This window comes from Oncorhynchus mykiss, chromosome 12, assembly GCF_013265735.2.
Source record: "Oncorhynchus mykiss isolate Arlee chromosome 12, USDA_OmykA_1.1, whole genome shotgun sequence".
NCBI classification, from domain to species: domain Eukaryota; kingdom Metazoa; phylum Chordata; class Actinopteri; order Salmoniformes; family Salmonidae; genus Oncorhynchus; species Oncorhynchus mykiss.
In genome coordinates, this window is record NC_048576.1 from 99,285,457 (window position 1) to 99,310,823 (window position 25,367).

At 43.8% G+C, this 25,367-nt stretch overlaps 1 protein-coding gene across 6 annotated transcripts in view; it reads left to right on the forward strand.

Annotated features, from left to right (window-relative positions):
- The window catches only part of LOC110538844 (tubulin-specific chaperone D-like), a 133,987-nt gene that overhangs the window by 96,572 nt on the left and 12,048 nt on the right, over positions 1-25,367 (forward strand). For all 6 annotated transcript variants that reach the window (XM_036939481.1, XM_036939482.1, XM_036939483.1 and 3 more), the window contains exons 28-32: positions 5,707-5,792; positions 8,503-8,643; positions 13,462-13,545; positions 15,565-15,723; positions 17,149-17,287. In XM_036939481.1, coding sequence (XP_036795376.1) covers positions 5,707-5,792; positions 8,503-8,643; positions 13,462-13,545; positions 15,565-15,723; positions 17,149-17,287 — 609 coding nt within the window. The remainder of the gene's footprint in view (positions 1-5,706; positions 5,793-8,502; positions 8,644-13,461; positions 13,546-15,564; positions 15,724-17,148; positions 17,288-25,367) is intronic.

The window sequence follows — 25,367 nt, forward strand, 5'->3', positions numbered from 1 at the left end:
GTTAGTTAATAACACAACACCTGTTAGTTAATAACACTACACCTGTTAGTTAATAACACTACACCTGTTAGTTAATAACACCTGTTAGTTAATAACACCTGTTAGTTAATAACACTACACCTGTTAGTTAATAACACTACACCTGTTAGTTAATATCACTACACCTGTTAGTTAATAACACCTGTTAGTTAATAACACTACACCTGTTAGTTAATAACACTACACCTGTTAGTTAATATCACTACACCTGTTAGTTAATAACACCTGTTAGTTAATAACACTACACCTGTTAGTTAATAACACCTGTTAGTTAATAACACCTGTTAGTTAATAACACTACACCTGTTAGTTAATAACACCTATTAGTTAATAACACCTGTTAGTTAATAACACTACATCTGTTAGTTAATAACACCTGTTAGTTAATTACACTACACCTGTTAGTTAATAACACTACACCTGTTAGTTAACACTACACCTGTTAGTTAATTACACCTGCTAGTTAATAACACTACACCTGTTAGTTAATAACACCTGTTAGTTAATAACACCTGTTAGTTAATTACACTACACCTGTTAGTTAATAACACTACACCTGTTAGTTAATAACACTACACCTGTTAGTTAATTACACCTGTTAGTTAATTACACCTGTTAGTTAATTACACCTGTTAGTTAATAACACTACACCTGTTAGTTAATAACACTACACCTGTTAGTTAATACCACTACACCTGTTAGTTAATTACACCTGTTAGTTAATAACACCTGTTAGTTAATAACACCTGTTAGTTAACTACACCTGTTAGTTAATAACACTACACCTGTTAGTTAGTAACACCTGTTAGTTAATAACACTACACCTGTTAGTTAATATCACCTGTTAGTTAATAACACCTGTTAGTTAATACCACTACACCTGTTAGTTAATATCACCTGTTAGTTAATAACACCTGTTAGTTAATAACACCTGTTAGTTAATACCACTACACCTGTTAGTTAGTAACACCTGTTAGTTAATAACACTACACCTGTTAGTTAGTAACACCTGTTAGTTAATAACACCACACCTGTTAGTTAATAACACTACACCTGTTAGTTAATACCACTACACCTGTTAGTTAATTACACCTGTTAGTTAATAACACCTGTTAGTTAATTACACCTGTTAGTTAATAACACTACACCTGTTAGTTAATAACACTACACCTGTTAGTTAATTACACTACACCTGTTAGTTAATTACACTACACCTGTTAGTTAATAACACTACACCTGTTAGTTAGTAACACCTGTTAGTTAATAACACTACACCTGTTAGTTAATAACACTACACCTGTTAGTTAGTAACACCTGTTAGTTAATAACACCTGTTAGTTAATAACACCTGTTAGTTAGTAACACCTGTTAGTTAATAACACTACACCTGTTAGTTAATAACACTACACCTGTTAGTTAGTAACACCTGTTAGTTAGTAACACCTGTTAGTTAATAACACCTGTTAGTTAATAACACCTGTTAGTTAGTAACACCTGTTAGTTAATAACACTACACCTGTTAGTTAGTAACACCTGTTAGTTAATAACACCTGTTAAATACACCTGTTAGTTAATAACACCTGTTAGTTAATTACACTACACCTGTTAGTTAATAACACCTGTTAGTTAATAACACCACACCTGTTAGTTAATAACACCTGTTAGTTAATTACACTACACCTGTTAGTTAATAACACTACACCTGTTAGTTAATAACACCTGTTAGTTAATTACACTACACCTGTTAGTTAATAACACTACACCTGTTAGTTAATAACACAACACCTGTTAGTTAATTACACTACACCTGTTAGTTAATAACACCACACCTGTTAGTTAATAACACCACACCTGTTAGTTAAATACACCTGTTAGTTAATAACACCTGTTAGTTAATAACACCTGTTAGTTAGTAACACCTGTTAGTTAGTAACACCTGTTAGTTAGTAACACCTGTTAGTTAGTAACACCTGTTAGTTAATAACACCTGTTAGTTAATAACACCTGTTAGTTAATAACACCTATTAGTTAATAACACCTGTTAGTTAATAACACTACACCTGTTAGTTAATAACACCTGTTAGTTAGTAACACTACACCTGTTAGTTAATAACACCTGTTAGTTAATAACACCTATTAGTTAATAACACCTGTTAGTTAATAACACTACACCTGTTAGTTAATAACACCTGTTAGTTAGTAACACTACACCTGTTAGTTAATAACACCTGTTAGTTAATAACACCTATTAGTTAATAACACCTGTTAGTTAATAACACTACACCTGTTAGTTAATTACACCTGTTAGTTAATAACACTACACCTGTTAGTTAAATACACCTGTTAGTTAATAACACCTGTTAGTTAATAACACCTGTTAGTTAATTATACTACACCTGTTAGTTAATAACACCTGTTAGTTAATAACACTACACCTGTTAGTTAAATACACCTGTTAGTTAATAACACCTGTTAGTTAATAACACCTGTTAGTTAATTACACTACACCTGTTAGTTAATAACACTACACCTGTTAGTTAACACTACACCTGTTAGTTAATTACACCTGCTAGTTAATAACACTACACCTGTTAGTTAATAACACCTGTTAGTTAATAACACCTGTTAGTTAATTACACTACACCTGTTAGTTAATAACACTACACCTGTTAGTTAATAACACTACACCTGTTAGTTAATAACACCTGTTAGTTAATAACACCTGTTAGTTAATTACACTACACCTGTTAGTTAATAACACTACACCTGTTAGTTAATAACACTACACCTGTTAGTTAATTACACCTGTTAGTTAATTACACCTGTTAGTTAATTACACCTGTTAGTTAATAACACTACACCTGTTAGTTAATAACACTACACCTGTTAGTTAATACCACTACACCTGTTAGTTAATTACACCTGTTAGTTAATAACACCTGTTAGTTAATAACACCTGTTAGTTAACTACACCTGTTAGTTAATAACACTACACCTGTTAGTTAGTAACACCTGCTAGTTAATAACACCTGTTAGTTAATTACACTACACCTGTTAGTTAATAACACTACACCTGTTAGTTAGTAACACCTGTTAGTTAATAACACTACACCTGTTAGTTAATATCACCTGTTAGTTAATAACACCTGTTAGTTAATACCACTACACCTGTTAGTTAATATCACCTGTTAGTTAATAACACCTGTTAGTTAATAACACCTGTTAGTTAATACCACTACACCTGTTAGTTAGTAACACCTGTTAGTTAATAACACTACACCTGTTAGTTAGTAACACCTGTTAGTTAATAACACCACACCTGTTAGTTAATAACACTACACCTGTTAGTTAATACCACTACACCTGTTAGTTAATTACACCTGTTAGTTAATAACACCTGTTAGTTAATTACACCTGTTAGTTAATAACACTACACCTGTTAGTTAATAACACTACACCTGTTAGTTAATTACACTACACCTGTTAGTTAATAACACTACACCTGTTAGTTAGTAACACCTGTTAGTTAATAACACTACACCTGTTAGTTAATAACACTACACCTGTTAGTTAGTAACACCTGTTAGTTAATAACACCTGTTAGTTAATAACACCTATTAGTTAGTAACACCTGTTAGTTAATAACACTACACCTGTTAGTTAATAACACTACACCTGTTAGTTAGTAACACCTGTTAGTTAGTAACACCTGTTAGTTAATAACACCTGTTAGTTAATAACACCTGTTAGTTAATAACACCTGTTAGTTAGTAACACCTGTTAGTTAATAACACTACACCTGTTAGTTAGTAACACCTGTTAGTTAATAACACCTGTTAAATACACCTGTTAGTTAATAACACCTGTTAGTTAATAACACCACACCTGTTAGTTAATAACACCTGTTAGTTAATTACACTACACCTGTTAGTTAATAACACTACACCTGTTAGTTAATAACACCTGTTAGTTAATTACACTACACCTGTTAGTTAATAACACAACACCTGTTAGTTAATAACACAACACCTGTTAGTTAATAACACTACACCTGTTAGTTAATAACACCTGTTAGTTAATTACACTACACCTGTTAGTTAATAACACTACACCTGTTAGTTAATAACACCTGTTAGTTAATAACACCACACCTGTTAGTTAATAACACCTGTTAGTTAATTACACTACACCTGTTAGTTAATAACACTACACCTGTTAGTTAATAACACCTGTTAGTTAATAACACTACACCTGTTAGTTAATAACACAACACCTGTTAGTTAATTACACTACACCTGTTAGTTAATAACACCACACCTGTTAGTTAATAACACCACACCTGTTAGTTAAATACACCTGTTAGTTAATAACACCTGTTAGTTAATAACACCTGTTAGTTAATTATACTACACCTGTTAGTTAATAACACCTGTTAGTTAATAACACCTGTTAGTTAATAACACCTATTAGTTAATAACACCTGTTAGTTAATAACACTACACCTGTTAGTTAATAACACCTGTTAGTTAGTAACACTACACCTGTTAGTTAATAACACTACACCTGTTAGTTAAATACACCTGTTAGTTAATAACACCTGTTAGTTAATAACACCTGTTAGTTAATTATACTACACCTGTTAGTTAATAACACCTGTTAGTTAATAACACCTGTTAGTTAATAACACCTATTAGTTAATAACACCTGTTAGTTAATAACACTACACCTGTTAGTTAATAACACCTGTTAGTTAGTAACACTACACCTGTTAGTTAATAACACTACACCTGTTAGTTAATAACACCTGTTAGTTAGTAACACTACACCTGTTAGTTAATAACACTACACCTGTTAGTTAATAACACCTGTTAGTTAATAACACTACACCTGTTAGTTAATAACACTACACCTGTTAGTTAATAACACTACACCTGTTAGTTAATAACACTACACCTGTTAGTTAATAACACTACACCTGTTAGTTAATAACACCTGTTAGTTAATAACACCTGTTAGTTAATAACACTACACCTGTTAGTTAGTAACACCTGTTAGTTAATAACACTACACCTGTTAGTTAATAACACTACACCTGTTAGTTAATAACACCTGTTAGTTAATAACACCTGTTAGTTAATTACACTACACCTGTTAGTTAATAACACTACACCTGTTAGTTAATTACACTACACCTGTTAGTTAATAACACTACACCTGTTAGTTAATAACACCTGTTAGTTAATAACACTACACCTGTTAGTTAATTACACTACACCTGTTAGTTAATAACACTACACCTGTTAGTTAATAACACCTGTTAGTTAATAACACTACACCTGTTAGTTAATTACACTTAATTACACTACACCTGTTAGTTAATAACACTACACCTGTTAGTTAATTACACCTGTTAGTTAATAACACTACACCTGTTAGTTAATTACACCTGTTAGTTAATAACACTACACCTGTTAGTTAATAACACTACACCTGTTAGTTAATAACACCTGTTAGTTAATAACACTACACCTGTTAGTTAATTACACTTAATTACACTACACCTGTTAGTTAATAACACTACACCAGGTACTCTGTTGTAGCAGCGTTGAACACAGGGCCTCAGGTCAGTTTCAGCAGGACACGTTATGTCAGACTTGTGTCTTTCAGATCCTGTCAGGTCTTCAGCAGAGCTGTAGTCAGAGGGAGGTGTGCTTCACAGAGGCCAGGAGAGATGCTGCCAAGGCCATGGCACAGTGAGTCTGTACTCTGTACTCTTCCATCCTCTTCTTCATCTATCTCCACTCCTCTCCCTCTACTCCTCCACCTTTCTACTCCTCCCCCTCTACTCCTCCACCTTTCTACTCCTCCCCCTTTACTCCTCCTCCCCCTTTACTCCTCCTCCCTCCACTCCTCCACCTCTCTACTCCTCCTCCCTCTACTCCTCCACCTCTCTACTCCTCCTCCTTCCACCTCTCTACTCCTCCACCTCGCTACTCCTCCTCCCTCCACATCTCTACTCCTCCACCTCTCTACTCCTCCTCCTTCCACTCCTCGACCTCTCCTCCCCCTTTACTCCTCCTCCCTCCACTCCTCCACCTCTCTACTCCTCCTCCACCTCTCTACTCCTCCTCCCTCCACCTCTCTACTCCTCCTCCCCTTTTACTCCTCCTCCCCCTTTACTCCTCCACCTCTCCACTCCTCCACCTCTCTACTCCTCCTCCCTCCACTCCTCCACCTCTCTACTCCTCCTCCCTCCACTCCTCCACCTCTCTACTCCTCCTCCACCTCTCTACTCCTCCTCCCTCCACTCCTCCACCTCTCTACTCCTCCTCCCTCCACCTCTCTACTCCTCCTCCCTCCACTCCTCCACCTCTCTACTCCTCCTCCCTCCACCTCTCTACTCCTCTCTCCACCTCTCTACTCCTTCTCCCTCCACCTCTCTACTCCTCCTCCCTCCACCTCTCTACTCCTCCTCCCTCCACCTCTCTACTCCTCCTCCCTCCACCTCTCTACTCCTCCTCCCTCCACTCCTCCACCTCTCTACTCCTCCTCCCTCCACTCCTCCACCTCTCTACTCCTCCACCTCTCTACTCCTCCTCCCTCCACTCCTCCACCTCTCTACTCCTCCTCCCTCCACTCCTCCACCTCTCTACTCCTCCACCTCTCTACTCCTCCACCTCTCTACTCCTCCCTCCACTCCTCCACCTCTCTACTCCTCCTCCCTCCACTCCTCCACCTCTCTACTCCTCCACCTCTCTACTCCTCCTCCCTCCACTCCTCCTCCCTCCACTCCTCCACCTCTCTACTCCTCCTCCCTCCACTCCTCCACCTCTCTACTCCTCCACCTCTCTACTCCTCCACCTCTCTACTCCTCCTCCCTCTACTCCTCCCTCTACTCCTCCACCTCTCTACTCCTCCCTCTACTCCTCCACCTCTCTACTCCTCCACCTCTCTACTCCTCCACCTCTCTACTCCTCCACCTCTCTACTCCTCCACCTCTCTACTCCTCCACCTCTCTACTCCTCCTCCCTCCACTCCTCCACCTCTCTACTCCTCCACCTCTCTACTCCTCCTCCCTCCACTCCTCCACCTCTCTACTCCTCCTCCCTCCACTCCTCCACCTCTCTTCTCCTCCTCCCTCCACCTCTCTACTCCTCCACCTCTCTACTCCTCCACCTCTCTACTCCTCCTCCCTCCACTCCTCCACCTCTCTACTCCTCCTCCCTCCACTCCTCCACCTCTCTACTCCTCCTCCCTCCACTCCTCCACCTCTCTACTCCTCCACCTCTCTACTCCTCCTCCCTCCACTCCTCCACCTCTCTACTCCTCCTCCCTCCACTCCTCCACCTCTCTACTCCTCCACCTCTCTACTCCTCCACCTCTCTACTCCTCCTCCCTCTACTCCTCCCTCTACTCCTCCACCTCTCTACTCCTCCACCTCTCTACTCCTCCACCTCTCTACTCCTCCACCTCTCTACTCCTCCTCCCTCCACTCCTCCACCTCTCTACTCCTCCACCTCTCTACTCCTCCACCTCTCTACTCCTCCTCCCTCCACTCCTCCACCTCTCTACTCCTCCTCCCTCCACTCCTCCACCTCTCTTCTCCTCCTCCCTCCACTCCTCCCCCCTGTACTCCTCCACCTCTCCCTCCCTGACTCCTTCCCTCCCTCCCTCCCTGTCTGTCTAGTTGTTTGTCTTCTGGGGTAAGAGGTCAACTGTAGTGTTAGGGTTGTAGTCAGAAGTAAATAGCCATCTGGTTGTACCTGTAGGACCTGTCTATCATGTCTGTCCTCCCCTCGTGTTTCCCCTCCGTCTGTCTCTAACCCGTCTAACTCTGTCTGAATCTTACCCTTCCTCTCTAACTCTGTCTGAATCTTACCCTTCCTCTCTAACTCTGTCTGAATCTTACCCTTCCTCTCTAACTCTGTCTGAATCTTACCCTTCCTCTCTAACTCTGTCTGAATCTTACCCTTCCTCTCTAACTCTGTCTGAATCTTACCCTTCCTCTCTAACTCTGTCTGAATCTTACCCTTCCTCTCTAACTCGGTCTGAATCTTACCCTTCCTCTCTAACTCTGTCTGAATCTTACCCTTCCTCTCTAACTCTGTCTGAATCTTACCCTTCCTCTCTAACTCTGTCTGAATCTTACCCTTCCTCTCTAACTCTGTCTGAATCTTACCCTTCCTCTCTAACTCATTGTTCTTTTCTTTCAATATATCCAACTCAGACTTTCTCTCTCTCTCTCTCTTTCTCTCTCTCTCTCTCTCTCTCTCTCTCTCTCTCTCTCTCTTTCAATTTAATTTCAATGTCAATTCAAGGGGCTTTATTGGCATGGGAAACAGAGTTTAACATTGCCAAAGCAAGTGAAGTAGATAACAAATAAAAGTGAAATGAACAATAAAAAGTAGTTTTTATTGTCTCTCTCCCCTCCCCTCCCCCTCGATCTACCTGTCTCTCTGTCAGGGTGTGTGTGACATCGGGGGTATCAGCCCAGGGTGGTTCTGATTCTGTGGTGTGTGAGGGGAATGTGTCCGCTGTCTACGGAGCTCTGCTGGACTGTATGACTGACTACACACTGGACAGCAGAGGAGACGTAGGAGCCTGGTGAGTGAGACACACACACACACACACACTACCCCAAGTTTACCCCTGCCCAGAGGGCCTGAATCACTCCCTTTCAAGACTCCTCTCCCTGCCCTACAGGCATGTGTCACACCTGGTGGCCCCGGGCAATGCTTAGTTAGTTTACCTGACAGGAATGTCACCTGGCGTGTCACCTGGGCCTGCTGTGGCACGGACTTTCTCCTTTTCTCTTTGTTGTGTGATCTCTATCTGTCTATCCTCTCTCTCTTTCTCTCTCTGTCCCTCTCTGTCTCTCTCTCTGTCTCTCTCTGTCTGTCTATCCTCTCTCTGTCTCTCTCTCTCTCTCTCTCTCTCTCTCTCTCTCTCTCTCTGTCTCTCTCTCCCTCTGTCTGTCTCTGTCTCTATCTGTCTCTGTCTCTCTCTCTCTCTCTCTCTCTCTCTCCCTCTGTCTGTCTGTCTGTCTCTCTCTCTGTCTCTATCTCTCTCTCTCTCTGTCTCTCTCTGTGTCTCTCTCCCTCTCTGTCTGTCTGTCTGTATCTGTCTCTCTCCCTCTCTCTCTGTCTGTCTGTATCTATCTCTGTCTCTCTTTCGCTCGCTCTGTCTGTCTGTATCTATATCTCTCTCTCACTTGCTCTGTCTGTCTCTGTCTGTCTCTGTCTGTCTGTCTGTCTGTCTGTCTGTCTGTCTGTCTGTCTGTCTGTCTGTCTGTCTGTATCTGTCTCTCACTCACTCTCTCGCTCTGTCTGTTTGTATCTATCTCTCTCTGTCTCTCTATCTCTCTCTCTCTCTCTGTCACTCTCGCTGTCCTTCTCCCTGTCTTTCTCTCTCTCTCTGTCGTTCTGTCTTTCCGTCTTTCTCTCTCTCTCTCTCCCTTCTCCAGTGGGGGCACATTCCTCTGTGAGGTGGAGTAAGAGAGGAGGAAGGAGAGACATGTCGTGAGGTTGAATCATCATACCTTTTGTTCTAACAGGACAGTCCTGTGGCTGATATCTGTTTCTGATTGGTTTAACCAGGTCTGTTGCCTGGCCTTCAATGCTGCTGCTCACCAAACATCAACTAACTGTTACTTTGAACTGGTTGCTTCTTTTTTTATTTTTTTACAATTTTATTCCACCTTTATTTAACCAGGTAGACTAGTTGAGAACACCTTTATTTAACCAGGTAGACTAGTTGAGAACACCTTTATTTAACCAGGTAGACTAGTTGAGAACACCTGTATTTAACCAGGTAGACTAGTTGAGAACACCTTTATTTAACCAGGTAGACTAGTTGAGAACACCTTTATTTAACCAGGTAGACTAGTTGAGAACACCTGTATTTAACCAGGTAGACTAGTTGAGAACACCTTTATTTAACCAGGTAGACTAGTTGAGAACACCTTTATTTAACCAAGTAGACTAGTTGAGAACACCTTTATTTAACCAGGTAGACTAGTTGAGAACACCTTTATTTAACCAGGTAGGCTAGTTGAGAACACCTTTATTTAACCAGGTAGACTAGTTGAGAACACCTTTATTTAACCAGGTAGACTAGTTGAGAACACCTTTATTTAACCAGGTAGACTAGTTGAGAACACCTGTATTTAACCAGGTAGACTAGTTGAGAACACCTTTATTTAACCAGGTAGACTAGTTGAGAACACCTTTATTTAACCAGGTAGACTAGTTGAGAACACCTTTATTTAACCAGGTAGACTAGTTGAGAACACCTTTATTTAACCAGGTAGACTAGTTGAGAACACCTGTATTTAACCAGGTAGACTAGTTGAGAACACCTTTATTTAACCAGGTAGACTAGTTGAGAACACCTTTATTTAACCAAGTAGACTAGTTGAGAACACCTTTATTTAACCAGGTAGACTAGTTGAGAACACCTTTATTTAACCAGGTAGGCTAGTTGAGAACACCTTTATTTAACCAGGTAGGCTAGTTGAGAACACCTTTATTTAACCAGGTAGACTAGTTGAGAACACCTTTATTTAACCAGGTAGACTAGTTGAGAACACCTTTATTTAACCAGGTAGACTAGTTGAGAACACCTGTATTTAACCAGGTAGACTAGTTGAGAACACCTTTATTTAACCAGGTAGACTAGTTGAGAACACCTTTATTTAACCAAGTAGACTAGTTGAGAACACCTTTATTTAACCAGGTAGACTAGTTGAGAACACCTTTATTTAACCAGGTAGACTAGTTGAGAACACCTTTATTTAACCAGGTAGACTAGTTGAGAACACCTTTATTTAACCAGGTAGGCTAGTTGAGAACACCTTTATTTAACCAGGTAGGCTAGTTGAGAACACCTTTATTTAACCAGGTAGGCCAGTTGAGAACACCTTTATTTAACCAGGTAGGCCAGTTGAGAACACCTTTATTTAACCAGGTAGGCTAGTTGAGAACACCTTTATTTAACCAGGTAGACTAGTTGAGAACACCTTTATTTAACCAGGTAGGCTAGTTGAGAACACCTTTATTTAACCAGGTAGGCTAGTTGAGAACACCTTTATTTAACCAGGTAGGCCAGTTGAGAACACCTTTATTTAACCAGGTAGGCTAGTTGAGAACACCTTTATTTAACCAGGTAGGCTAGTTGAGAACACCTTTATTTAACCAGGTAGGCCAGTTGAGAACACCTTTATTTAACCAGGTAGGCTAGTTGAGAACACCTTTATTTAACCAGGTAGGCTAGTTGAGAACACCTTTATTTAACCAGGTAGGCTAGTTGAGAACACCTTTATTTAACCAGGTAGGCCAGTTGAGAACACCTTTATTTAACCAGGTAGGCTAGTTGAGAACACCTTTATTTAACCAGGTAGGCTAGTTGAGAACACCTTTATTTAACCAGGTAGGCCAGTTGAGAACACCTTTATTTAACCAGGTAGGCCAGTTGAGAACACCTTTATTTAACCAGGTAGGCCAGTTGAGAACACCTTTATTTAACCAGGTAGGCCAGTTGAGAACAAGTTCTCATTTACAACTGTGACCTGGCCAAGATAAAGCAAAGCAGTGTGACAAAAACAACAACACAGAGTTATACAGAGTTATACATGGAGTACAGTAACATACAGTCAATAATACAATAGAGAAAAAGTCTATGTACAGCGTGTGCAAATGAAGTAAGATTAGGGAGTTAGGCAATAAATAGGCCATAGTGCAGAAATAATTACAATTTAGCAATTAAACACTGGAGTGATAGAGGTGCAGAAGATGAATGTGCAGGTAGAGATACTGGGGTGCAAAGGAGCAAAATAAATAAATAACAATATGGGGATGAGGTAGTTGGATGGAGGAGGGAGGAGGCTTGTAGAGAATGATGACTCTGATCTATGTCCTTTACTCCTTATTACAGCCTTAATATTACATCAACTAGTTTCTGTCCGTCCGTCCGTCCGTCCGTCTGTCTCTCTCTCTGTCTGTCTGTGTGGTAGTTGGATGGAGGAGGGAGGAGGCTTGTAGAGAATGATGACTCTGATCTATGTCCTTTACTCCTTATTACAGCCTTAATATTACATCAACTAGTTGTCTGTCTGTCTGCCTGTCTGTCTGTCTGTCTGTGATGAACTGGACCCCTTTTACAGCATTCTCTCCACCTGTTAACTGTCGCTCCGCACGCGTGTTCACACACAGGCACATACAGACACACACACACACACACACATACAGACAGCCACTTAGGCACACACACACACACACACACACACACACACACATACAGACAGACAGCCACTTAGACACACACACACACACACACACACTGTGGCTCCCCTCTCAGGGCATGACATTAGAGTAGATGTCCTGATTACCTTATCACACAAACGAAAGCTGCCCTCGGGACATGACAAACTGATTTGAATATTAGCTTTTAGGACCCGGGGGCGGTGCCGTGACTAGTGGCATTTCAGGTGTGTGTGTTTTAATGTGTTAATCTCTCTCCTCCTCCTCTCCAGGGTGAGAGAGGCAGCCATGACCAGCCTGATGGAGGTGACTCTGTGTGTTTAATGTATTCATCTCTCCAGGGTGAGAGAGGCAGCCATGACCAGCCTGATGGAGGTGACTCTGTGTGTTTAATGTGTTCATCTCTCTCCTCCTCCTCTCCAGGGTGAGAGAGGCAGCCATGACCAGCCTGATGGAGGTGTCTCTGTGTGTTTAATGTATTCATCTCTCCAGGGTGAGAGAGGCAGCCATGACCAGCCTGATGGAGGTGACTCTGTGTGTTTAATGTATTCATCTCTCCAGGGTGAGAGAGGCAGCCATGACCAGCCTGATGGAGGTGTCTCTGTGTGTTTAATGTATTCATCTCTCTCCTCCTCCTCTCCAGGGTGAGAGAGGCAGCCATGACCAGCCTGATGGAGGTGTCTCTGTGTGTTTAATGTGTTCATCTCTCTCCTCCTCCTCTCCAGGGTGAGAGAGGCAGCCATGACCAGCCTGATGGAGGTGTCTCTGTGTGTTTAATGTATTCATCTCTCCAGGGTGAGAGAGGCAGCCATGACCAGCCTGATGGAGGTGACTCTGTGTGTTTAATGTATTCATCTCTCCAGGGTGAGAGAGGCAGCCATGACCAGCCTGATGGAGGTGACTCTGTGTGTTTAATGTGTTCATCTCTCCAGGGTGAGAGAGGCAGCCATGACCAGCCTGATGGAGGTGACTCTGTGTGTTTAATGTGTTCATCTCTCTCCTCCTCCTCTCCAGGGTGAGAGAGGCAGCCATGACCAGCCTGATGGAGGTGACTCTGTGTGTTTAATGTATTCATCTCTCCAGGGTGAGAGAGGCAGCCATGACCAGCCTGATGGAGGTGTCTCTGTGTGTTTAATGTGTTCATCTCTCTCCTCCTCCTCTCCAGGGTGAGAGAGGCAGCCATGACCAGCCTGATGGAGGTGACTCTGTGTGTGGTGGGCACCGCTCCACAACTACTCTCACCAGACCTGTGAGTAGCAATGGAATAACTTCCTCAATCACACTGTACCACTTTAACACCTTTATAGAGCCCTCATAAACCCTTCATAAGGCCTTCATAAGGCCCTCATAAACCCTTCATAAGGCCCTCATAAACCCTTCATAAGGCCCTCATAAACCCTTCATAAGGCCCTCAATAACCCTTTATAGAGCCCTCATAAACCCTTTATAGAGCCCTCATAAACCCTTTATAGAGCCTTCATAAACCCTTCATAAGGCCTTCATAAACCCTTCATAAGGCCCTCATAAACCCTTCATAAGGCCCTCAATAACCCTTTATAGAGCCTTCATAAACCCTTCATAAGGCCTTCATAAACCCTTCATAAGGCCCTCATAAACCCTTCATAAGGCCTTCATAAACCCTTCATAAGGCCCTCATAAACCCTTCATAAGGCCCTCATAAACCCTTCATAAGGCCCTCATAAACCCTTCATAAGGCCCTCATAAACCCTTCATAAGGCCCTCATAAACCCTTCATAAACCCTTCATAAGGCCCTCAATAACCCTTTATAGAGCCCTCATAAACCCTTTATATAGCCTTCATAAACCCTTTATAGAGCCTTCATAAACCCTTTATAGAGCCCTCATAAACCCTTCATAAGGCCCTCAATAACCCTTTATAGAGCCCTCATAAACCCTTCATAAGGCCCTCAATAACCCTTTATAGAGCCCTCATAAACCCTTTATAGAGCCCTCATAAACCCTTTATAGAGCCTTCATAAACCCTTCATAAGGCCCTCAATAACCCTTTATAGAGCCCTCATAAACCCTTCATAAGGCCCTCAATAACCCTTTATAGAGCCCTCATAAACCCTTTATAGAGCCCTCATAAACCCTTTATAGAGCCCTCAACCCATTATAGAGCCTTAATAAACCCTTCATAAGGCCCTCATAAACCCTTCATAAGGCCCTCAATAACCCTTTATAGAGCCTTCATAAGGCCTTCATAAGGCCCTCATAAACCCTTCATAAGGCCCTCATAAACCCTTCATAAGGCCTTCATAGATGCTTCGTAGATCATTTATAAGCATTCTCTATAGAAGGTGGGAGAAGGTGTTATGACAGATGTAGTAGGTATTAAATATATTATTGGGGATGATAGCTGTACCTCTCCATTAATTTCCTCCCTGAGCTCCTTTTTATATTCTCATCCTTTAATTCCCTCTCCACTCATCCCTCTCTCCTCCTCTCCTCCCACTCATCCCTCTCTCTTCCTCTCCTCCCACTCATCTCTCCTCCTCTCATCTCTCCTCCTCTCATCCCTCTCTCCTCTCCTCTTATCTATTGCTCCTCCTCTGCTCCATCTCTCATCTCATCCCTCTCTCCTCTCATCCCTCTCTTCCTCTCCTCTCTCCTCATCTCCTCCCTCTCATCCCTCTCCTCCTCATCTCTCTCCTCCTCTCATCTCTCCTCCCTCTCATCCCTCTCCTCCTCTCATCTCTCTCCTCCTCTCATCTCTCCTCATCCCTCTCCACCTCATCTCTCATCATCTCCTCCCTCTCACCCCTCTTCTCCTCTCATATCTATCCTCATCTCATCCCTCTCCTCATCTCATCTCCTCCCTCTCTCCTCTACTCCTCTCATCCCTCCTCATCTCCCTCTTTCCTCTACTCCTCTCATCCCTCTCCTCCTCTCATCTCTCCTCATCTCCTCTACTCCTCTCATCCCTCCTCATCTCCCTCTTTCCTCTACTCCTCTCATCTCTCCTCATCCCTCTCCACCTCTCATCTCTCCTCATCTCCTCCCTCTCATCCCTCTCCTCCTCTCATATCTATCCTCATCTCATCCTTCTCCTCCTCTCATCTCATCTCCTCCCTCTCTCCTCTACTCCTCTCATCCCTCCTCATCTCCCTCTTTCCTCTACTCCTCTCATCCCTCTCCTCCTCTCATCTCTCCTCATCTCCTCTACTCCTCTCATCCCTCCTCATCTCCCTCTCTCCTCTACTCCTCTCATCTCTCCTCCTTCTCTCATCTTTCCTCTCCTCCTCAGGGTGAATGGTATGATGTGTAGCTTGGCCCAGCAGTCAGCAGAGAAGATCGACCGCTACAGAGCCCATGCTGGATCGGTGTTCGTCAGGCTCCTTCACAGTAACAACCCTGCAGTACCTCACATCCCCCACCGAGAGGAGCTGCTCGCCATCTTCCCAACGTGAGTCTAAACACATTTACATTGCTGTCATTTAGCAGATGCTGTTATCCAAAGTGACTTACATCTGAAGGTAGCTAGATGAGACAACCACATCACAGTCAGTACATTATCACTCAGAGTAGTTATCAGGTAGCTAAATGAGACAACCACATCACAGTCAGTACATTATCACTCAGAGTAGTTATCAGGTAGCTAGATGAGACAACCACATCACAGTCAGTACATTATCACTCAGAGTAGTTATCAGGTAGCTAGATGAGACAACCACATCACAGTCAGTACATTATCACTCAGAGTAGTTATCAGGTAGCTAGATGAGACAACCACATTACCACTCAGAGTAGTTATCAGGTAGCTAGATGAGACAACCACATCACAGTCAGTACATTATCACTCAGAGTAGTTATCAGGTAGCTAGATGAGACAACCACATCACAGTCAGTACATTATCACTCAGAGTAGTTATCAGGTAGCTAGATGAGACAACCACATCACAGTCAGTACATTATCACTCAGAGTAGTTATCAGGTAGCTAGATGAGACAACCACATTACAGTCAGTACATTATCACTCAGAGTAGTTATCAGGTAGCTAGATGAGACAACCACATCACAGTCAGTACATTATCACTCAGAGTAGTTATCAGGTAGCTAGGTGAGACAACCACATCACAGTCAGTACATTATCACTCAGAGTAGTTATCAGGTAGCTAGGTGAGACAACCACATCACAGTCAGTACATTATCACTCAGAGTAGTTATCAGGTAGCTAGGTGAGACAAATACATTATCCCTCAACAGAGTAGTTCTCAGGTAGCTAGGTGAGACAACCACATTATCCCTCAACAGAGTAGTTATCAGATAGCTTTGTGAGACAACCACATTATCCCTCAATAGAGTAGTTATCAGATAGCTAGGTGAGACAACCACATCAGTCACTACATTATCCCTCAACAGAGTAGTTATCAGGTAGCTAGGTGAGACAACCACATATCACAGTCACTACATTATCCCTCAACAGAGTAGTTATCAGATAGCTAGGAGAGACAACCACATTATCCCTCAATAGAGTAGTTATCTCATACAATACTATGGATGGCTCAGGGTAATCTCATATAATACTATGGATGGCTCAGGGTAATCTCATACAATACTATGGATGGCTCAGGGTAATCTCATACAATACTATGGATGGCTCAGGGTAATCTCATACAAAACTATGGTTGGCTCAGGGTAATCTCATACAATACTATGGATGGCTCAGGGTAATCTCATACAAAACTATGGTTGGCTCAGGGTAATCTCATACAAAACTATGGATGGCTCAGGGTAATCTCATACAGTGGGCACGTTTCAATGAAAGATTTCCATTTCAGTTCAGTTGAAAAACTAACTGGACCCCGTGTGTGTCTCTCTGTGCTCTCAGTGAAGGGGCAGAGGGTCTGAACTGGAACGCTCCGTCTCAGGCCTTCCCCCACATCACCCAGCTGCTCAGACTGCCCCAATACCAGTACCACACACTGCTGGGGTTGACCGTGTCTGTAGGAGGACTGACTGAGTCTACGGTACGTGTCTGTAGCCCGGTGTCTGTAGCCCTGTGTCTTTAGCTCCTGTAGCCCTGTGTCTGTAGCTCTGTGTCTGTGGTGCCCGTGGTCCCGTGTCTGTAGCTCGGTGTCTGTAGTGTCTGTGGCCCATATAGCTCTGTGTCTGTAGCTCGGTGTCTGTAGTGTCTGTTGCTCCTGTAGCTCTGTGTCTGTAGATATGTGCCTGTGTCTGTATTTTCTGTTGTGGTTGCTCTGTGCCTGTGGCCCGGTGTCAGTGGTGTCTGTAGCTCTGTGTCTGTAGCCATGTGTCTGTAGCCATGTGTCTGTAGCCATGTGTCTGTAAATGTGTCTGTAGCCATGTGCCTGTAGCCATGTGTCTGTAGCGCTGTGCCTGTAGCTCTGTGTCTGTAGCTCTGTGTCTGTAGCCCTGTGTCTGTAGCCCTGTGTCTGTAGCCATGTGCCTGTAGCCATGTGTCTGTAGCGCTGTGTCTGTAGCGCTGTGTCTGTAGCCCTGTGTCTGTAGCCATGTGTCTGTAGCCATGTGTCTGTAGCGCTGTGTCTGTAGCGCTGTGTCTGTAGCAGTGGAGACTCCTCAGAGTTAATTTCATAAAAATGCGAATTGTGAAATACAAAAAAAAGTTATCCTTTTTCACATATGCCACCAAATAATGGATTAAAACTGTTTTGCAATGAAGGTCTACAGTAGTACCATGGTGTAGCCGGAATCTAGTCGTGAAAGCGTAAGCTACAGCTAGCTAGCACTGCAGTGCATAACGTGGTGAGTAGTTGACTCAAAGACAGAGAAAAACAATAGTAAAACAGTTTTTAACAAAAAATGTAAATGAACGAGAAGCAAGAGTGAGTGAGAGACCAGTGAGCGAGAGATGCTATGTTAGCTATATTTCTTCTTTTTTTCTTCACTTACTTAGCTAGCTAATGTAGCTAGCTAGTTTAGCCTACTGAAACACCCTGCTCAAACAGAGAGGGATGCTATGTTAGCTGGCTGGCTATGACTATCCAACAGAGAGGGATGCTATGTTAGCTCGCTGGCTATGACTATCCAACAGAGAGGGATGCTATGTTAGCCAGCTGGCTATGGCTATCCAACAGAGAGGGATGCTATGTTAGCTAGCTGGCTATGACTATCCAACAGAGAGGGATGCTATGTTAGCTAGCTGGCTATGGCTATCCAACAGAGAGGGATGCTATGTTAGCTCGCTGGCTATGACTATCCAACAGAGAGGGATGCTATGTTAGCTAGCTGGCTATGACTATCCAACAGAGAGGGATGCTATGTTAGCTAGCTGGCTATGACTATCCAACAGAGAGGGATGCTATGTTAGCTCGCTGGCTATGACTATCCAACAGAGAGGGATGCTATGTTAACCAGCTGGCTATGGCTATCCAACAGAGAGGGATGCTATGTTAGCTAGCTGGCTATGACTATCCAACAGAGAGGGATGCTATGTTAGCTAGCTGGCTATGGCTATCCAACAGAGAGGGATGCTATGTTAGCTCGCTGGCTATGACTATCCAACAGAGAGGGATGCTATGTTAGCTAGCTGGCTATGACTATCCAACAGAGAGGGATGCTATGTTAGCTCGCTGGCTATGGCTATCCAACAGAGAGGGATGCTATGTTAGCTAGCTGGCTATGACTATCCAACAGAGAGGGATGCTATGTTAGCTCACTGGCTATGACTATCCAACAGAGAGGGATGCTAAGTTAGCTAGCTGGCTATGACTATCCAACAGAGAGGGATGCTATGTTAGCTCGCTGGCTATGGCTATCCAACAGAGAGGGATGCTATGTTAGCTCGCTGGCTATGGCTATCCAACAGAGAGGGATGCTATGTTAGCTAGCTGGCTATGACTATCCAACAGAGAGGGATGCTATGTTAGCTAGCTGGCTATGACTATCCAACAGAGAGGGATGCTATGTTAGCTAGCTGGCTATGACTATCCAACAGAGAGGGATGCTATGTTAGCTCGCTGGCTATGACTATCCAACAGAGAGGGATGCTATGTTAGCTCGCTGGCTATGACTATCCAACAGAGAGGGATGCTATGTTAGCTAGCTGGCTATGGCTATCCAACAGAGAGGGATGCTATGTTAGCTAGCTGGCTATGACTATCCAACAGAGAGGGATGCTATGTTAGCTAGCTGGCTATGACTATCCAACAGAGAGGGATGCTATGTTAGCTAGCTGGCTATGACTATCCAACAGAGAGGGATGCTATGTTAGCTAGCTGGCTATGACTATCCAACAGAGAGGGATGCTATGTTAGCTAGCTGGCTATAACTATCCAACACTGGAACTCTTCCAAGTCAAGGTAAGCTTTTGGTTTTGTTAATGTTTTGCCACCGGGGCCAGTCTGTGTAACTGCTAAACTGCTTGCTGACTGTACACTGCACTGCATGATTGTAGCGGGTTCACTAACGGGTTAGTCCTAGTAGCCATGTTGACTATGATGTGACAACAATGTAGGCTGTGTGCGGTTAGCAGTCATGATATGAAGGTTTGGCTTGGAAAAGGTTTTTTCGCCTGGTCACAGACAGCTAATGTGTTGTGCACTGAAGTCCACAAGCGAAGGGAAAAGGTGAGAGGGGGGGGGAGAGCACGTAGATAGATGTGAGAAGGAATTTATATACACAATGAGCTGTTTGTATGTGGCTGCTATGAAAGAGAACTGTGTTTGCGTGTGCTCAGGGGTGTGTTCATTGCACCAAAAACGGGGATAAACATACCTGAATTTGTCCAAAAGAAACTCTCGTTTGCAACTGTTGGACTAATGATTACGCTCTAGATCAGCTCGATGCAGGAAAGAGTGTGCAAGGCGGTATTGAATGTGTCACTGTCTGTCACCTTGATTCCTCAAAACTCTCTCGACCTGTGTACACCTACGTTGTAAACTGTCATTCATAGGCTAGGTTGTAAACTGTCATTCATAGGCTAGGTTGTAAACTGTCATTCATAGGCTAGGTTGTAAACTGTCATTCATAGGCTAGGTTGTAAACTGTCATTCATAGGCTAGGTTGTAAACTGTCATTCATAGGCTAGGTTGTAAACTGTCATTCATAGGCTAGGTTGTAAACTGTCATTCATAGGCTAGGTTGTAAACTGTCATTCATAGGCTAGGTTATAAACTGTCATTCATAGGCTAGGTTGTAAACTGTCATTCATCGGCTAGGTTGTAAACTGTCATTCATCGGCTAGGTTGTAAACTGTCATTCATAGGCTAGGTTGTAAACTGTCATTCATAGGCTAGGTTGTAAACTGTCATTCATAGGCTAGGTTGTAAACTGTCATTCATAGGCTAGGTTGTAAACTGTCATTCATAGGCTAGCTTGTAAACTGTCTTTCATAGGCTAGGTTGTATCAACCTCATGATGGGTAGAGGGAACATTCTAGTATCAGCTAGTAGCCTAAACCTATCCATGTTACAATGAACTGGGTGAATGGAATATGAATGACAGTCATCCAATATGCTGTAATAGAAATAAAGCCCTGCTCATAAATTAAAATACATCTTAAACGGCACTGACTGCCACTGGTCTGTAGCTATCTGTCTGTAGCTATCTGTCTGTAGCTATCGGTCTGTAGCTATCGGTCTGTAGCTATCTGTCTGTAGCTATCTGTCTGTAGCTATCTGTCTGTAGCTATCTGTCTGTAGCTATCTGTCTGTAGCTATCTGTCTGTAGCTATCTGTCTGTAGCTATCTGTCTATAGCTATCTGTCTGTAGCTATCTGTCTGTAGCTATCTGTCTGTAGCTATCTGTCTGTAGCTATCTGTCTGTAGCTATCTGTCTGTAGCTATCTGTCTGTAGCTATCTGTCTGTGGCTATCTGTCTGTAGCTATCTGTCTGTAGCTATCGGTCTGTAGCTATCGGTCTATAGCTATCGGTCTGTAGCTATCTGTCTGTAGCCACAGTATGTGTCTGTAGTTATGGCTGTAGCTATCTGTCTGTAGCCATGGCTGTAGCTATCTGTCTGTAGCTATCTGTCTGTAGCCACATTATGTGTCTGTAGTTATGGCTGTAGCTATCTGTCTGTAGCCATGGCTGTAGCTATCTGTCTGTAGCTATCTGTCTGTAGCCACATTATGTGTCTGTAGTTATGGCTGTAGCTATCTGTCTGTAGCCATGGCTGTAGCTATCTGTCTGTAGCCACAGTATGTGGCTGTAATTATGTCTGTAGTTATGTCTGTGGCCACAGTTTGTGTCTGTAGTTATATGCCTGTGACCACATATGTCTGTAGTTATATGCCTGTGGCTATCTGTCTGTAGCCACAGTATGTGTCTGTAGTTATATGCCTGTGACCATAGTTTGTGTCTGTGGTTATCCATCTGTGGCTGCAGTGTATGTCTGTAATTATGTGTCTGTGGCTATCTGTCTGTAGCCACAGTATGTGTCTGTAGTTGTGTCTGTAGTTATATGCCTGTGACCACAGTGTATGTCTGTAGTTATGTGTCTGTGGCTATCTGTCTGTAGCTAGAGCATGTATCTGTGGTTGTCTGTCTGTGGTTATCTGTCTATATTCACAGTCTGTGTCTGTGGTTATCTGTCTGTAGCTACAGTAGCTGTTTGTAGTCATCTGTCTGTGGTTATCTGTCTATAGCCACAGTCTGTGTCTGTCGTTATCTGTCTGTAGTTACAGTATCTCACTGTCTGGCCCAGTACCAGTACCACACGCCACTATACCTCACTGTCTGGCCCAGTACCACACACCACTATACCTCACTGTCTGGCCCAGTACCAGTACCACACACCACTATACCTCACTGTCAGCCCCAGTACCAGTACCACACACCACTATACCTCACTGTCAGCCCCAGTACCAGTACCACACACCACTATACCTCACTGTCAGCCCCAGTACCAGTACCACACACCACTATACCTCACTGTCAGCCCCAGTACCAGTACCACACCACTATACCTCACTGTCTGGCCCAGTACCACATGCCACTATACCTCACTGTCAGCCCCAGTACCAGTACCACACACCACTATACCTCACTGTCTGGCCCAGTACCACACACCACTAGCCCTCACTGTCTGGCCCAGTACCACACGCCACTATACCTCACTGTCAGCCCCAGTACCACACCACTATACCTCACTGTCAGCCCCAGTACCACACACCACTATACTTCACTGTCTGGCCCAGTACCAGTACCACACACCACTATACCTCACTGTCAGCCCCAGTACCAGTACCACACACCACTATACCTCACTGTCTGGCCCAGTACCAGTACCACACACCACTATACCTCACTGTCTGGCCCAGTACCAGTACCACACACCACTATACCTCACTGTCTGCCCCAGTACCAGTACCACACACCACTATACCTCACTGTCAGCCCCAGTACCAGTACCACATGCCACTATACCTCACTGTCAGCCCCAGTACCAGTACCACACACCACTATACCTCACTGTCTGGCCCAGTACCACACACCACTATACCTCACTGTCTGGCCCAGTACCACACACCACTAGCCCTCACTGTCTGGCCCAGTACCACACGCCACTATACCTCACTGTCTGCCCCAGTACCAGTACCACACACCACTATACCTCACTGTCTGGCCCAGTACCAGTACCACACACCACTATACCTCACTGTCTGGCCCAGTACCAGTACCACACACCACTATACCTCACTGTCTGCCCCAGTACCAGTACCACACACCACTATACCTCACTGTCTGCCCCAGTACCAGTACCACACACCACTATACCTCACTGTCTGGCCCAGTACCAGTACCACACACCACTATACCTCACTGTCTGGCCCAGTACCAGTACCACACACCACTATACCTCACTGTCTGCCCCAGTACCAGTACCACACACCACTATACCTCACTGTCTGCCCCAGTACCAGTACCACACACCACTATACCTCACTGTCTGGCCCAGTACCAGTACCACACACCACTATACCTCACTGTCTGGCCCAGTACCAGTACCACACACCACTATACCTCACTGTCTGGCCCAGTACCAGTACCACACGCCACTAGCCCTCACTGTCAGCCCCAGTACCACACACCACTATACCTCACTGTCTGGCCCAGTACCAGTACCACACACCACTATACCTCACTGTCTGGCCCAGTACCAGTACCACACACCACTATACCTCACTGTCTGGCCCAGTACCAGTACCACACACCACTATACCTCACTGTCTGCCCCAGTACCAGTACCACACACCACTATACCTCACTGTCTGGCCCAGTACCAGTACCACACACCACTATACCTCACTGTCTGGCCCAGTACCAGTACCACACACCACTATACCTCACTGTCTGGCCCAGTACCAGTACCACACACCACTATACCTCACTGTCAGCCCCAGTACCACACACCACTATACCTCACTGTCTGGCCCAGTACCAGTACCACACGCCACTATACCTCACTGTCTGGCCCAGTACCAGTACCACACACCACTAGCCCTCACTGTCTGGCCCAGTACCAGTACCACACACCACTAGCCCTCACTGTCTGGCCCAGTACCACACGCCACTATACCTCACTGTCTGGCCCAGTACCAGTACCACACACCACTATACCTCACTGTCTGGCCCAGTACCACACCACTAGCCCTCACTGTCTGGCCCAGTACCAGTACCACACGCCACTATACCTCACTGTCTGGCCCAGTACCAGTACCACACACCACTATACCTCACTGTCTGGCCCAGTACCACACCACTAGCCCTCACTGTCTGGCCCAGTACCAGTACCACACGCCACTATACCTCACTGTCTGGCCCAGTACCAGTACCACACACCACTAGCCCTCACTGTCTGGCTTAGTACCAGTACCACACGCCACTATACCTCACTGTCTGGCCCAGTACCAGTACCACACACCACTAGCCCTCACTGTCTGGCTTAGTACCAGTACCACACGCCACTAGCCCTCACTTTGGCCATCGTACATTGACTGTGGTTCCCACACTGCTACACTGCTAGACTGCATGTTATTGCAGATTTGTGAGTCAACGAAAGTCATGATGTTGTCTCTGGAAAAGCACCTTAGTGAAACAGGTGTTGACCACTGGTCTCTCCAGTGTGTGGGTCTGAAGGCCAGCAGGGGGGGGCCATCACACAGCTAATATTCACACCAACGAGGACACCAGTACCTCCACTCTCATCTGTTCTATCAGTCTTTGTTTTTGGGGCACCAGGCATCAGCTTGACGCTCCTCTGGCCCACCTCCACCTGGTTCCTGTAAACAACAACCTAAAACCCAAAACACAGATGGGAGTTGATCCAGAACAAATGGATCTGTGTTTAGTGATGTTGGCTGGGCATTCCTTTCTTTAAGGAAACCTCCTTTCCCACCTTATACCATTCCGGTGTGTGTGTGTGTGTGTGTGTGTGGTGAATGAAGGTTTTATAAGTACCTTTTGCCCTACTGATTCTACCACATAGAAGCTGCTGTCCTGACGTTATATACATAGACTAGTAATCACTGGTCACTTTAATAATGGAACACTGGTCACTTTTATAATGGAACACTAGTCACTTTAATAATGGAACACTGGTCACTTTAATAATGGAACACTGGTCACTTTAAGAATGGAACACGGGTCACTTTAATAATGGAACACTGGTCACTTTAATAATGGAACACTGGTCACTTTAATGATGGAACACTGGCCACTTTAATGATGGAACACTAGTCACTTTAAGAATGGAACACTAGTCACTTTAATGATGGAACACTGGTCACTTTAATAATGGAACACTGGTCACTTTAATGATGGAACACTGGCCACTTTAATGATGGAACACTAGTCACTTTAAGAATGGAACACTAGTCACTTTAATGATGGAACACTGGCCACTTTAATGATGGAACACTGGTCACTTTAATAATGGAACACTGGTCACTTTAATCATGTTCACATATCCTGCATTACTCATCTCATATGTATATAGTGTATTCTATTCTACTGTATCTTAGTCTATGTCGCTCTGACATTGCTCATCCAAATATTTATATATTCTTAATTCCATTCCTTTACTTTAGGTTGTGTATTGTTAGATATTGCTCCACTGTTGGCGCT